At 37.7% G+C, this 12572-nt stretch overlaps 1 protein-coding gene across 1 annotated transcript; it reads right to left on the bottom strand.

Annotated features, from left to right (window-relative positions):
* Positions 1–3365: 3365 nt before the first annotated feature.
* LOC146329477 (B-cell receptor CD22-like) lies at positions 3366–11290 on the bottom strand. The gene is made up of 10 exons (XM_084714430.1): positions 10888–11290; positions 10563–10778; positions 9417–9773; positions 9020–9244; positions 7537–7800; positions 6918–7178; positions 6480–6740; positions 3879–3957; positions 3716–3773; positions 3366–3386 (listed from the first exon to the last, which is right to left on the bottom strand). The coding sequence occupies exons 1-10, from the start codon at positions 11288–11290 to the stop codon at positions 3366–3368; spliced, it is 2145 nt and encodes a 714-aa protein (XP_084570556.1).
* Positions 11291–12572: the final 1282 nt, after the last annotated feature.

Genomic DNA, 12572 nt, shown 5'->3' with positions numbered 1-12572 from the left:
TTTTGTTTGTTTTGTTGTGTTTTTGTTGTCATTCATGACTGTATTCTGACCTCTGTGATTCTTGAAAAACCTTTAAAGACTTAAAAGTCTTTATGTTAATGATTATGATCAAGAACGCCTTGGACTCAAAGATGAACTGATTAGACTTTGGTGATCAAAGGTCAAAGGTCAAAGTCACTGTGACCTCGTGTCTGTCCCACAATATCTCACACCCTGGGGGGAATTTCTTCAAATTTGACACAAATGTCTGCTTGGACTCAAAGATTAACTGAGTGGACTTTGGTGGTTAAAGGTCAAAGGTCATGGTGACCACACTTGGCCATAACTCAGAATTTCATATGCTAATGATGACAAATGTACACACATGTATCTAATAGGACAAAATGAGGTGATGACATTTAAAGGGTCAAAGGTCGTCTTCACTGTGACATCATAATGTTCCGTTCTGTATCAGTCCTCTGTCCACCTCCTGTAAAAATTGTCCCCAAGTGAGGACAGCATGTTTCTACATGGACATTATTGACTGGAATCAGACAGGTGTAGTGAGAACTTCTATTTTGCCAAAAAATACACTTTTATTAAAGTGTACAGACATGGTTTAAACTGTAACTTGATAGAGACAAACAGCTGTGAGGCAGTAATTCTATTGTTTGGCTCAACTTTATGACATTTTGATCTTAACCAAAATTACAGGTGTACAACCTGCCCTGGGCCATGGTCCAGACCAAACAGCCCAAACTTGGTTAGACAAAAAGATCACAGGGTGTCAGGTGTAGTGCTTTAGTGCACTAACCAATGTGAAAACAAAACTAACTGGATGATAGGTTATGATAAGAGTGATAATAAGTATTATAATGATATTATAATATCTGATAATATGATCAATGTAAGAATTATTAGTCACAAATTACATGCAATTTAACTAGTAGCCACTAGTAGTGATATAGAGCAATGTCTTATGAGTGGGTGTGCAGGGAGAGGACAAACTCATTCCTGCTGCTGGCTTCACACGTCTTCCCTGAGCAGTTGGTGGCAGTAATGCACCAAGAAACACTGCAATGTTCCAATAAAGGAATGGAATACGACTGAAAATGAGCAAACACAGATGTAAACAATTGATTATTTAACATTTCATGAGGAAAGAAATGATTCAACACAATGTTTTGTAAATATAACTTTTATTTGTTTGAACAAAAACTCCACATGGGCACTTTAAAGATTCTTGTTTTTGTATACTGCAATGTACACTTTAATACTGCAGGATTTATTAAAAACAAAAAGAAAAGAAAAGAAAAAATAAACAGAGCCAAGCTTAACACATGTTGCTGTTTAATGCAAATCTACGCCCCCTACTGGCATTTCACCTCCAAAATAAGAGCCCTAAGGTTTTAAATAAAAATGACAGGGAGGACAGGAAGATTTCTAAAAACAAAGCTATAGAATAAATAAGCATTGAAGGCATATTATCCATCTATTCTCCTTCATGATGATTAAATGCAGGGTTTAGTTTGTCAGTCCACAAAGCACTGCTGGAGTTTAACAAGACAATAGTACTGTAGAGTCTCTCAAACAATTTAATGGACTAGTGACCAGTTTTTAAACATAAAAACAAAATAGTCATAAAATGTCTCCATACTGCTCACGTGAAATAATTCAAGTCAGAATAATTTAGTGTATGAACATTTTGTATATATCTTAACTGTCTTGTGATCAAGTTAAAATCAAGTTTTCTCATTAACACCTGACTTATAAATAGAAACTGAGACTTTATTTGTTATATTGATCTCTCATCTCAGGTTTAGCCAGAAGGAGAGGTGGCTGTTTTCTATTTAAATTTAAGTCAGTGTAATATTAATGCGACGGACAGGCTTATGTAGACAGGCCCACCTTGACAATAAGACTAGTCTTAAATCAAGTTTATGCAGCCGGCCCCAGGACAGCTTGACTTTTAGCACATTCTTCTTTTCCTCAAAGACTTCAATGTATTTATTCAAGTAGGTTTCAATGTCAAAGCATACTCACAGTCAAGGTAACAAACTCAGTTAGCACTTTGAATCTCTCGTCCTTGTCAGACTGATTGGCAGCTTAACACCATCATAAACACAGACACACATCACTTTTGTTTTTATTCAACTACTGACTTGACCTTTTTTGCAGCGAGCATCCTCAGACATGTCAGCCAGCTGCTTGTTCTTAATGTACTCGTATAGTACAGTGTTAGCACCACTGCTAAACTGGACAGTACTGCCACAGAACTTACATTTGACTTTGTTGTCTTTCTGATGGAAATGTTCAACACAGAGCATTTTCTTTTACCTCCAATTGCTAGCTATGGAAGTCATTATCTAAGTGTGTCAGTATGCATATTAACCTATAAACCGACATACATAACCCAAAATAAAAATAGTCTGTGCGGTTAACCGCTAGTGCCAGTGTGTGGGCAAGACATGAGTCATATGCAGTGGTGGAAGTAAATTATTACACATACTCAAATTACTGTAATTAAGTAGGTTTTTTGTGTGTAATTGTACTTTTAGAAGTAGATTTTCAAGTCTGTACTTTTACTTGAACTTAAGTATTTATTACACTAGGTAATACACTTAGTTACTTTGAAAGTCATAAATAAGCACTGGTACAACTTGAATTGATATCCAAATCTTTCATCTGCATTTCTGTAGCCAATAAGGTGATCTGATCAAGAACAGACCATTGAAAACCGGACATACGGATGAAAAACACCCCGCTTCAGGCACGGAGTTTGGAATAGGGACGTTAACGATTATTCACTGATTAATTGCCATTTGGAATTTGACAAATTAAAAATGTATTAATTTATATTTTATAAATTGTCTGGAAATTATGGTTATTGCATCACATTGTTTAAATAAGGAAAATTAGAATGACAAAAATAACAACAAAACAATGCAAAAAATTCAAATAAACACTTAAACTTGTTTTGTATCTTTATAAATTATTGGTGATTACTTTTGATTAATTTTGAGTAGATTATTAGCTTTACAAGTATAGGGAGCAAAAAAAAGGAGGAGACATTTATACTCAAGCTTTGAGTGAATGCTGCTATTGATAATACATTGAATGTCAATGATTAAAAACTAATACTCTGAGTAGTTTTTGACAAGAAAACTTGACTTAATTGAGTAACATTTTAACAATTTAACAGTACTTGTACTTGAGTCCAGATATTCAGTACTCTTCAGTACTCCACCGCTGGTGAAATGATTGGCTCTGGCAGAAAACACACTGCAGTGGGCAGGTGAGGCATGGCAGTGTCTGGAATGGCAAAAGAGGCCAAATCAGTAAAGTCATGACACAAAAACTTACAGCAACAATTTCACCTTTAGCTCTCAATTTTCTCCATTAAATACCTGCCCAAAAATGACAAGAACAAAGACAAATACTTCTGAAAATATTATAATAATTCAGTGAAAATAATCAGTCATCAGAAAAAGTCCATACTAATTTTAGGCAGGTATATAGAGTGTTCACCTCAGAAAAAAAAAAAAAAAAGATCTTTGGAAAGATAAAGACACATTTCTGTCTGTTTACCTGGCAGTTTGAATCTGGACCAAAGTGATGGAGTGACCAACTGACCAACAGTCCTGACATTGTCATTATCATAGCCAAGAAAAATATGTGGTGTGTACAATAAGTCTGATATGAAGTTGGGATACATTCTTGAATGCTTCTTCCTCACCTGTGTTCTGTTGGCTTTTCCCTGTCTAAACTGAAGCTGCTGAGAGGACCTGTATTTTCTGGATAGGAGCATGAATGAAAGAACAATTAAATTTGTCAATATTTGTATTGAATTAACGTCTGAGTATTAGTGAACATTATCACAGTGATACAGAACTGCTCACCTAATCCACAGGAAGAGGATGACGACAGCAACAACAATCAGGACATAAGCAAGGTTTTTGACTCCTGATCTCTGCGCCCCTGTGACAAAGATGGAATGAAAACACTGATGATTCTTCTTGGAGTAACAGGATGTTTGGGTCCATTAGAGTCTTCTGTCCTCTGTCCTCTGTTTGAATGTTCTTAAAACTGTTAAATAGATTTTTGTGTGCTGCAGCACCCCTCCCTGGTCACTCAGCAGTGCGTTTCTGATTGTGAAGGATTTTGCATTTAGGTGAAGTAAGTGTTGCACAGTCACAGCCTAAGTGAAAATATATTTGATTTGTAAATGTGTTGAGTGTCAACAAGGCATTAAGGTGCCAAACTTAATTAACTTGACTAATTTTCAGTCATTTTTGCGCAATACTTAGATGTGTAATTTTATCAAACAACTTTAATTAAGACATTAGGTCCTTTTGTCCTGTATAAAGAACTAACGTCCCAGTAACAGCGTAGCTGATTAATAATCAATCCAGATTTACCCTTTTTAGTGCATTTTAAATGTTATTGTTTATTGTGACAGCAAAATAATTCATAAAATATTTTTTTAATGACACATGTGAACCTGTGATCCTGCTGAAAGGGCAATAAACTAAGCTAATAAACTAAACTAAATCATCTTTTGCATAAGTTATATTTAAGATTAATATTTATTGAACTAATATCATCATTGAGTTTTATAGGTCATTTAAGGTAAGGCAAGTTTATTTTTATAGCACCACCCAGACACAAGGCAATTCAAAGTGTTTTACAAGAGCAGAGAAATGTTAAAAAACAACATGAAAAGAATGTTAAAATTGCAATTGAGATGATAAAAACAAAAGCTAAAAGCAAGTTACTAAATAGTTAAAACATAACAGAAGTTGCATTAAAAAAACATAAAAACAAAACTGAGAGCAAATAAATATGATAATAATAACTACAGATTATTTTAACAAGAAGTTAAGCATCTGCTTCACTGGAAAGCTGCAGTAAACAGTAATGTTTTAAGCCCTGATTTAAATGAACTGACAGTTGCAGTCGACCTCAGGTATTCAGGAAGTTTGTTCGGCAGGTGGGGAGCAGAGAAACTAAAGGCTGTTTCACCTTGCTTGGTTTTGATCCCAGGAACACTGAGTAAACTTGAGAGACACACAGGCTCGTGAGCTGCAGACTCACCTGTTCATAAGCTGACTAAGAAAAAATGTATGGTAAAGTTTTTTAAATGCATTTTTAAATTTCTTATTTCATATTAAAAGGAAGAAAAACATTTTTTGGGCAAAATGACTGTTTATTTCAGCCAGCTGGAAGGACAAGTCAGTGTCTGTGTTTGACTGACAGCAGACAGAGTGTCTGTGTTACACTGTAGGTTTACATGCTATGCAGAGCAGCTAATTCACCACCTAGCCTGCAAAATGACTACAGCGGTGCACTTTTCCACTGTGAATGATTGTCTGATCACTCGTTCAGTAAGCTAAGGTGTGTAGGACAATATGTGTGTTTGTAAGTTAGCTGAGCAGGAGACTTCAGCAGGAAAGTTAATGTGGATGGAATCTGTTCTCATCTACTTAGATGGAGAACTAACAGTATTTAGTAAAATTGTCATACTCCATTTGTGGAATTATCTTTTTCTAAACCTGACCAAGTAGTTTTGTTGCCTTGACCCAACCAAACTGTGACTCTGTCACACCATATGTTCACTGTTACCACAGCGTGAGGGTAATGTGACTATAATTAGCATACTATTGTTACCATGACGAAGAAGGTTGTCTGATGTATGCACATCAAAACACATTGAGACCTAGATTCTCAAACTGTGGTACGTGTACCACTGGTGGTATGTAAGCTCCCTCTAGTGGTACATGAAGGAATGTCAGCAATATCAATATCAAAACGCAACAAAATTTGTAATGAAAATACATAAAATATGAAATCACTGAGATGTCTCCATATCAGCCTGCTTTGTAGCCATGATCATGCACATAGCTTGCACACATGTCATTTATCCGATAGTCACAGGCTAAACTGTAATGGCAGGATGGTAAGAGGAGGTAAAATGAAGAGTGTGAAAATGAATGCTTCAAAAACACTGCAACTGTGGCTCCAAACTGGAACTATTACAAAGAAGAGTGCAGCTAAGGAAGGGACTATTTCAAGCAGCCGTGTTGAAAATTAGGAGGACAACAGTGAACTGTGTACAAGTGATAGTGGCAACTAAGATTGTACTTGGAGAGCTCAGTGTTTTCTCAAGTGGTACACACTGTAAAAAGTTTTTGAAACACTGTGCTGAGATATTTAAGGCAAAAAACAAAGAGAGTCAGAGTGTGTATTGGTGGAACACCAGACCGTCAGAAAAATGGGCGTCTGTGTTGGGATAATGGGCTGTCAGACAAATTGGCTTTCATTCCAGTGGAACTTTTGAATCCATACGGAACTTGTTGTTAATAAGAGGCCAAAGATTAAAAACTGATGTTAAGGTAGTTTACCTAAGAAATACATGGAGACCCATAAGTGTGATGGGGCCTGATGTAAAAGTCTGTAGACAATAGGTGTGATCATACAGTAGGTCCATAGGTATAACCTACCTGCCACAGCAAGCAGATATAATGTGACATTTTGACTTCCTCTTCTGTTCTGGGCTTCACAGTAATAATTGCCACTGTGTTCAGCTCTGAAGTCAGTGATGGTGAAGTTCTGTCCTGATGCTTTTGGTGAGTCTTTATTCTCCTTGTACCAGGTGTAATTAGCTGCAGGATTAGCATCACTGCTACAGGTCAGAGTCACTGAACTGCCCTCCACTATCTCAGCAGAGGGACTCACTGACACAGAAGGAACCCTTGGAGCATCTGGAGGAGAAGATTAAGGGTCAACTCATGAATTTTTGATCGATTATACTTAACAATTTGTTTGCCAAAAGGAAAGTGGTGTGAGTTTAGTTCCATTCCAAAAAACTAAAAACAAGGATAAAATGTACTGTTGATGATACATAGAAGATATATTTTTCACTGATGTTTTGTACTCACACTGGACATTTATGAAGGAAGATATAGAGTTGATCTCTCCATGCTGATTTTCAGTCTTGCAGTGGTAGCTCCCTCTGTCTTCAGAGCTGATGGAGATGAAATGATAAACGCCTTCTTGTCCTTCAAGTAGTTTTTGGTCCTCCTTGAACCAGCTGTAATTAGCTGCTGGGTTAGCATCACTGGTACAGGTCAGATTCACTGAACTGCCCTCCATGATCTCACCAGAGGGACTGACTGACACAGAGGGAAGCTTTGGAGCATCTGGAGTAGATGTATTAATAAGATTGTTAAGTTGTATTTAAATAATTAGCTGTTAATTGTATGTGGCAGCATCAGAAACTGGATATCTGATGGCTTTTAGGGGAAATCTGGTCACCAATAGTGAATAAAACTATATTTTCAACATCTACTATAGCGGATTAGAGTCTGTTTCAAGTCTAAATATTTATAAGTTGCACTGACAGCAGATAACAGCTCAAAATAAGTTAATCTTTGCCTATTCTTAAATTGCACGATTGTGTGATTCTAGATTTACTTAAAATTATGTGAACATTTATGTTATCTGTAGTAATTTTAAAGTAGCAATGTATTACTTTTGAAAAGGGTCTGTTTAACTCACATTTCACATTAATAAAGATATGTCCAGATGTCCTCATCCCCAGCTCGTTCTCAGCTGTACAGAAATACTCCCCAGAGTCAGAGGACTGGATGGAGCTGAAGACAAGTTCTGCCTCATTAATTAGAGGTTTGAGGTTTACAGTCTTCTTGTACCAGGTGTATTTAGCTGCAATATTAGCATCACTGCTACAGGTCAGAACCACCGAACTGCCCTCCAAGATTTCACCCAAGGGCAACACTGACACAGAGGGAACCTGCGGAACATCTGGAAATAAAGATATGAACATGAATTAGCTCACATATGAGCATATTATTTACATTTCTAATTGTTAGTTTAAGATATTTATGCGTTGTTTCTTTATATTTTGACACAGCTTGCACATGGGAGATGTTAGACACTCGTTGGCGGTGACTCACAGCCAGGAACAAACCTTTAACAGCATGTTGTTTTCCACTTTTTCCCCTCCATATTTCCCATGTTTTCTCCAGATCTTGTGAGTTGGGTTGTTCCCAAGAGAGCACCCAAACAATTTAAAATAACAGGCTTTAAGCCAAGCAAAGTAATAAGTAAGTAAGTAAAAATCCTTGTTTTGGTCAGCATCAGCTGATTAACTGTAAATGTAACATGGTGAAACATGGCTGTAACATGTAAAGGTAAATGAGACCATCTATAGCCTTGCTTCATTCAAATGTATTGCAAATTATGACCAAAATTGTGAATGAGTGCTTGTTTCCATCCACTATGTGATTACTAGTCTCACGTAGAGGACCTGTCTTCTCTAGTGCTGTGAAGAAAGGTCTGGCTCCATGCATACATATTCTGTGATTGGAAGAAAGCTTTAGAAACCAAGTTTCTAAATCCACAAACCACAAAACAAACTGTGATGGAAAAGGAGAAGGATGATAGAAATGCAGAGTAGCGTGATGTGCTATCAGCTACCTCATTCATGCAGGCACACCAGCACACAGAGAAGATGATGCTTGCATGTTTGATGCTTGTTTGTGTTTGCCACTGACAGGCTCAGATTGCTATTGTAGTGTCTGACTACATTTGGAAAGGATCACAACATTGAGAACTTTATTTTAAAGAGTAAGATATGTGCTGTTTACCCAGAAACAGTTATTAAATTGGTATTGCCAAAGTCACCAGAACCGCTTTACAGAAACTAAACAAAACTGACAAAATATGTAGAACATTTGCACATGAGGAGGGGAAGATCTGGCATTAAAATTACTACCTCAATACAAAACGGCAGTTAACTTGTTTACATTTATAACATTAGCATCCCAGGCACTAATTTGCTGTTTTCAGCATGTAGGTTCAACTTGCAGCTCGGAGGTTGTTCTCGTTTCCCTGGGACTTTGAAAATGCATATAGCAGATGCCACGAAGCAGCTTGAAACGAGCAACCAATAGCACAGCATATGTATTTATCCTTAGATGAAGCAGATAACATCATATTAATCACACAATGGTAAACTCACACAGTGACGGAGAGTGGTGATCCTCATGTCCTGTGAAAGCACATGAGATGTTGTCTCCCGGATAAAAATTGTCTGAATAAGAAGAGGTTACTTCCTGAACTTTCTGTCCATTCTTGAACCAGACGTAGGAAAAATGAGCAGCTGGACTGCAGCTGCTGTGACACTTCAGCTCTGCCTCGATATAAGACTGATGGACTGTTACTTTGGTCACCTGTACCTGCAGAGCTGAATATGACAACAAGAAGTAATATTATATCAGCCGTCACTAAATATTTCTCAGGCACATGTAGCCACTAAGACAGCAGTCATAATTTCTGGAGCATTAGTAAGTGAATTTAAACACAAAGTCAAAATTTTATGAACTGCACATAATGTATCAGTTTGTGTTCATCAGTACCTGTGACAGTCAGAGTTGTACCAGGTAAACTACTCCTCCATTCAAACCCTCGTATTTTGAACTTGAAGTGATATTCAGCTGAATCTCTCTCTGTCAGGTCAGTGATTCTCAGAGTGGAGCGTCCTCTCTCTGTTTCAAGGACCTGAACACGACCTGCATACTGGGAGTCTTCACTAAGGTCCTCAGGCTGTGAGGGACTCTGCCACTGATGAACACGTTCAGGACTGAACCAGAATTTAGATTCAACCTGATCTTTATGACTGTTGTATGTGCAGGAAATGTTCACTGATGAGCCTTTGAGGGCACAGATGCTTCTGTTGGTGTACGTCACTCTGTTGCAGGTTTGACCGACAACACCTGTAATATAAAATGATTTTTAATCAGCAGTGTTAGAACTGCATCGTTCCTCTTGTTGTTGGATACTGACTGAAGTAGTGGTGCTGTTAGTCAAGAAGTCAAAATGTAAGAAAACACAATTTAATCAATAAGGTTAAACATTGTTTGAAAAAATATTTTGTGTATTTAAGACCTGGATGGATGAGAGCATTAATCACACTCTTTAATAACTACATTATATTTGAAGTCCCACTGAGATGCTGCTGTCCGGGCTTGTGGTGAGTGGCTGCATAACACCTAACGCACCACAATTAACTAGTGCTGTACATTTATAAAACACTAATAATCAGTTTAACCTGCTAGTATTTCTGTTGCTGACTACTGAGTGTTGAAACATCAACTAATGGTACACATCCCTACTTGATAGAGCAGTTTCTGTGTTTCACTTATTTATTTAGTGGACAGCCATGTGGCACAGTGGCCATTCAGTTCCTCTTTCTGTGCCAGCTTGTGTTTTGTGGTGTGTTTAGTGCCTGAGTTGTATGATACATTTAAAAAAGGAGATGTGAGTATTGTTTTTACCACAGAGTACTATTTTGGTGATGTGTGAATAGATAAGGAAGTGGGGTTTTGTGAGGGCATGTGTGCTTCATTTTGGTACAGTGAAGGGAAATGTGTTAATGCAGATTGCAACTTGGGCAACAAAATGTGTGCAAACAATGGAGGAATAACTGTAAAATAGATAAATAAGAAATAGTAAGAGCACAGGTAAAAGTTGTTATACTAGTGAAGGACTGCAAGTAAACTCACACGCTGAAGGAGCGGGGAAATCCTCATAACCTTTTACAGCACAGGAGTAACTGTCTGCAGGATCAAAGTAGTCTGAATATGAGGAAAATGTTTCCTCCTGAACTTTCTGTCCATTCTTGTACCAGATGAAGGACGGACGCTCAGGGAGGTGGCAGCTGCTGTAGCAGAACAGCTCAGCTCGGGTAAGATACGATCTTCTCACCTGCACCTGCAGATCTGGATCTGTGAGGAAGACTAAAAAGTTAGAATTTACAAACATGCAAATATTCAGTAGTTCATGCATCTTAGTTGGTGGGAACTTGGAAATGGAAAAAAGAAAAGTTACCGATGACAGATAGAGTGGCTCCAGGTATATGGGTGAATCTTCTGGGGTTTTTTTTAAATGTGAACTTGTACTCAGATGAGTCGCTGTCTCTCAGGTCAGTGATTCTTAAAGTGCAGGTCATCTTGTCGCAGTAATACTTCATACGACCTGCGTACTCCGAATCTGTTCTCAGATCCACGGGTCTTTCATCCTGTATTTCGCTAAACCACAATATTTTCTCAACACTAACGGGACGTTTTTTTATCGTGGATGCCGGCCTGTAGATGCAGCGTATGTCCACTGTTGAGCCTCTCACAGCGCATATCTGAGCAGAAATGTAAGTCAACCTATTCCTGCTTTGCACCACTGTAACACAAAGAATTAGGCGCACAATCAGATTCAGAATATGCAACATCTGTAACATCCGATTGCAGATGAAAGTCTGAAATGGAGGTGCAGAAAGATGATTTGGGGGAAAGACAACCTCAGAATAACAAGAGCTGATTAACTGAAGCCCCTCTTACAAAAAAGTGGGCTGTATAATAATAATAGCTTCACCAAATCACAGAGGTGACATCAAGTAATTGGTTTGCAGGTTACAAGTAACTCTCAAGTCCTAAACTTTGAATTTTGAGTAAATTCAAAACAAGTCATACAACGCTCTTCACTAAATGTAATGTCATTTTAACGCCAGAGCCTCAACTCTGTACAACTTCAAACATCGAAGTTGAAAGCCTATAATGTTTGACCTGCACATTTTGCACACTGCGATTCATTTTCTGTTGCCCATTTTGTAGTTTTTGTGCACAAACAAAATTTGCTCATGGCTGTAACTTGATTGGATGCTGTCAGATGGATTCAAACAAATAGAATCTGTTGAATTAAGTGTTGATTTGCTAAGAATGAAATGTGTTAACTATTAATAATTATTTGATTCAGGAACTAAAGGGAAATGAAGTGATTTGTGGATTCACAATTTTGTAGGTGTTTGGCCACAGTTTTCATTATTCTTTTAGTCACTGGTTGAGCACCTATTTCTTGTTTATTTCTAAATGACCACTAAATGCATCACCGCAAACTGCAATGTAAACCTGATCCTGATGGCTACACAGCGATGGGTGGTAACTCCTGCGTTTGTTATGTGATGCAGCATAGGACTCCTCAAGTTCAAGCGCTGTAAAGTCCAAGTGGAGTTGCATGTCTTCTTTGTTTTGTCAAGTTGAGTCTAAAAATCATCAAATTTGTGTCTTCAGCCTGACTCAAGCCCAGGTTATCTGCACACTTCTGCCATATTATATCAGGGTTCTGCTTAAATAATTTTTAAAAAGGCACTGAAAAAAAATGTCTCTCTGTGCAGCACAGCACACAGTCTGAGTGTGCAGTGGATCAGGAATGAACTTTAATGCAGTTTAACTGAATAGGATGAACATAAAAAATAATTCTTAGAAGGATGTGGTACTTTAAAAGCTTCCTCTCTGTGGCAGAGTCATGTAGGGGGCCACAGCAGATATATGGATAATGAAATAGCAAACATACCCACAAAAAAAAAAAAAAGATACCTAAACTAAAAAAAAAAAACCTTTCGTGTTCCTCTGCCTGGCAGTGCTGAGACAGACATGGTGCAGTGTGAGCTGAGCTAGAAAGCAGAAAGGGGATTTCTGTTGTTGCCGGATGTGTGATATTTATCACGTTTGTGCCATAATTTT

The sequence above is a fragment of the Lutjanus erythropterus genome, chromosome 3 (assembly GCF_056507025.1).
Source record: "Lutjanus erythropterus isolate fLutEry1 chromosome 3, fLutEry1.hap2, whole genome shotgun sequence".
Classification (NCBI taxonomy): domain Eukaryota; kingdom Metazoa; phylum Chordata; class Actinopteri; order Lutjaniformes; family Lutjanidae; genus Lutjanus; species Lutjanus erythropterus.
The sequence above is the reverse complement of the archived record's forward strand: the minus strand, read 5'-3'. Positions and strand labels throughout refer to the sequence as shown.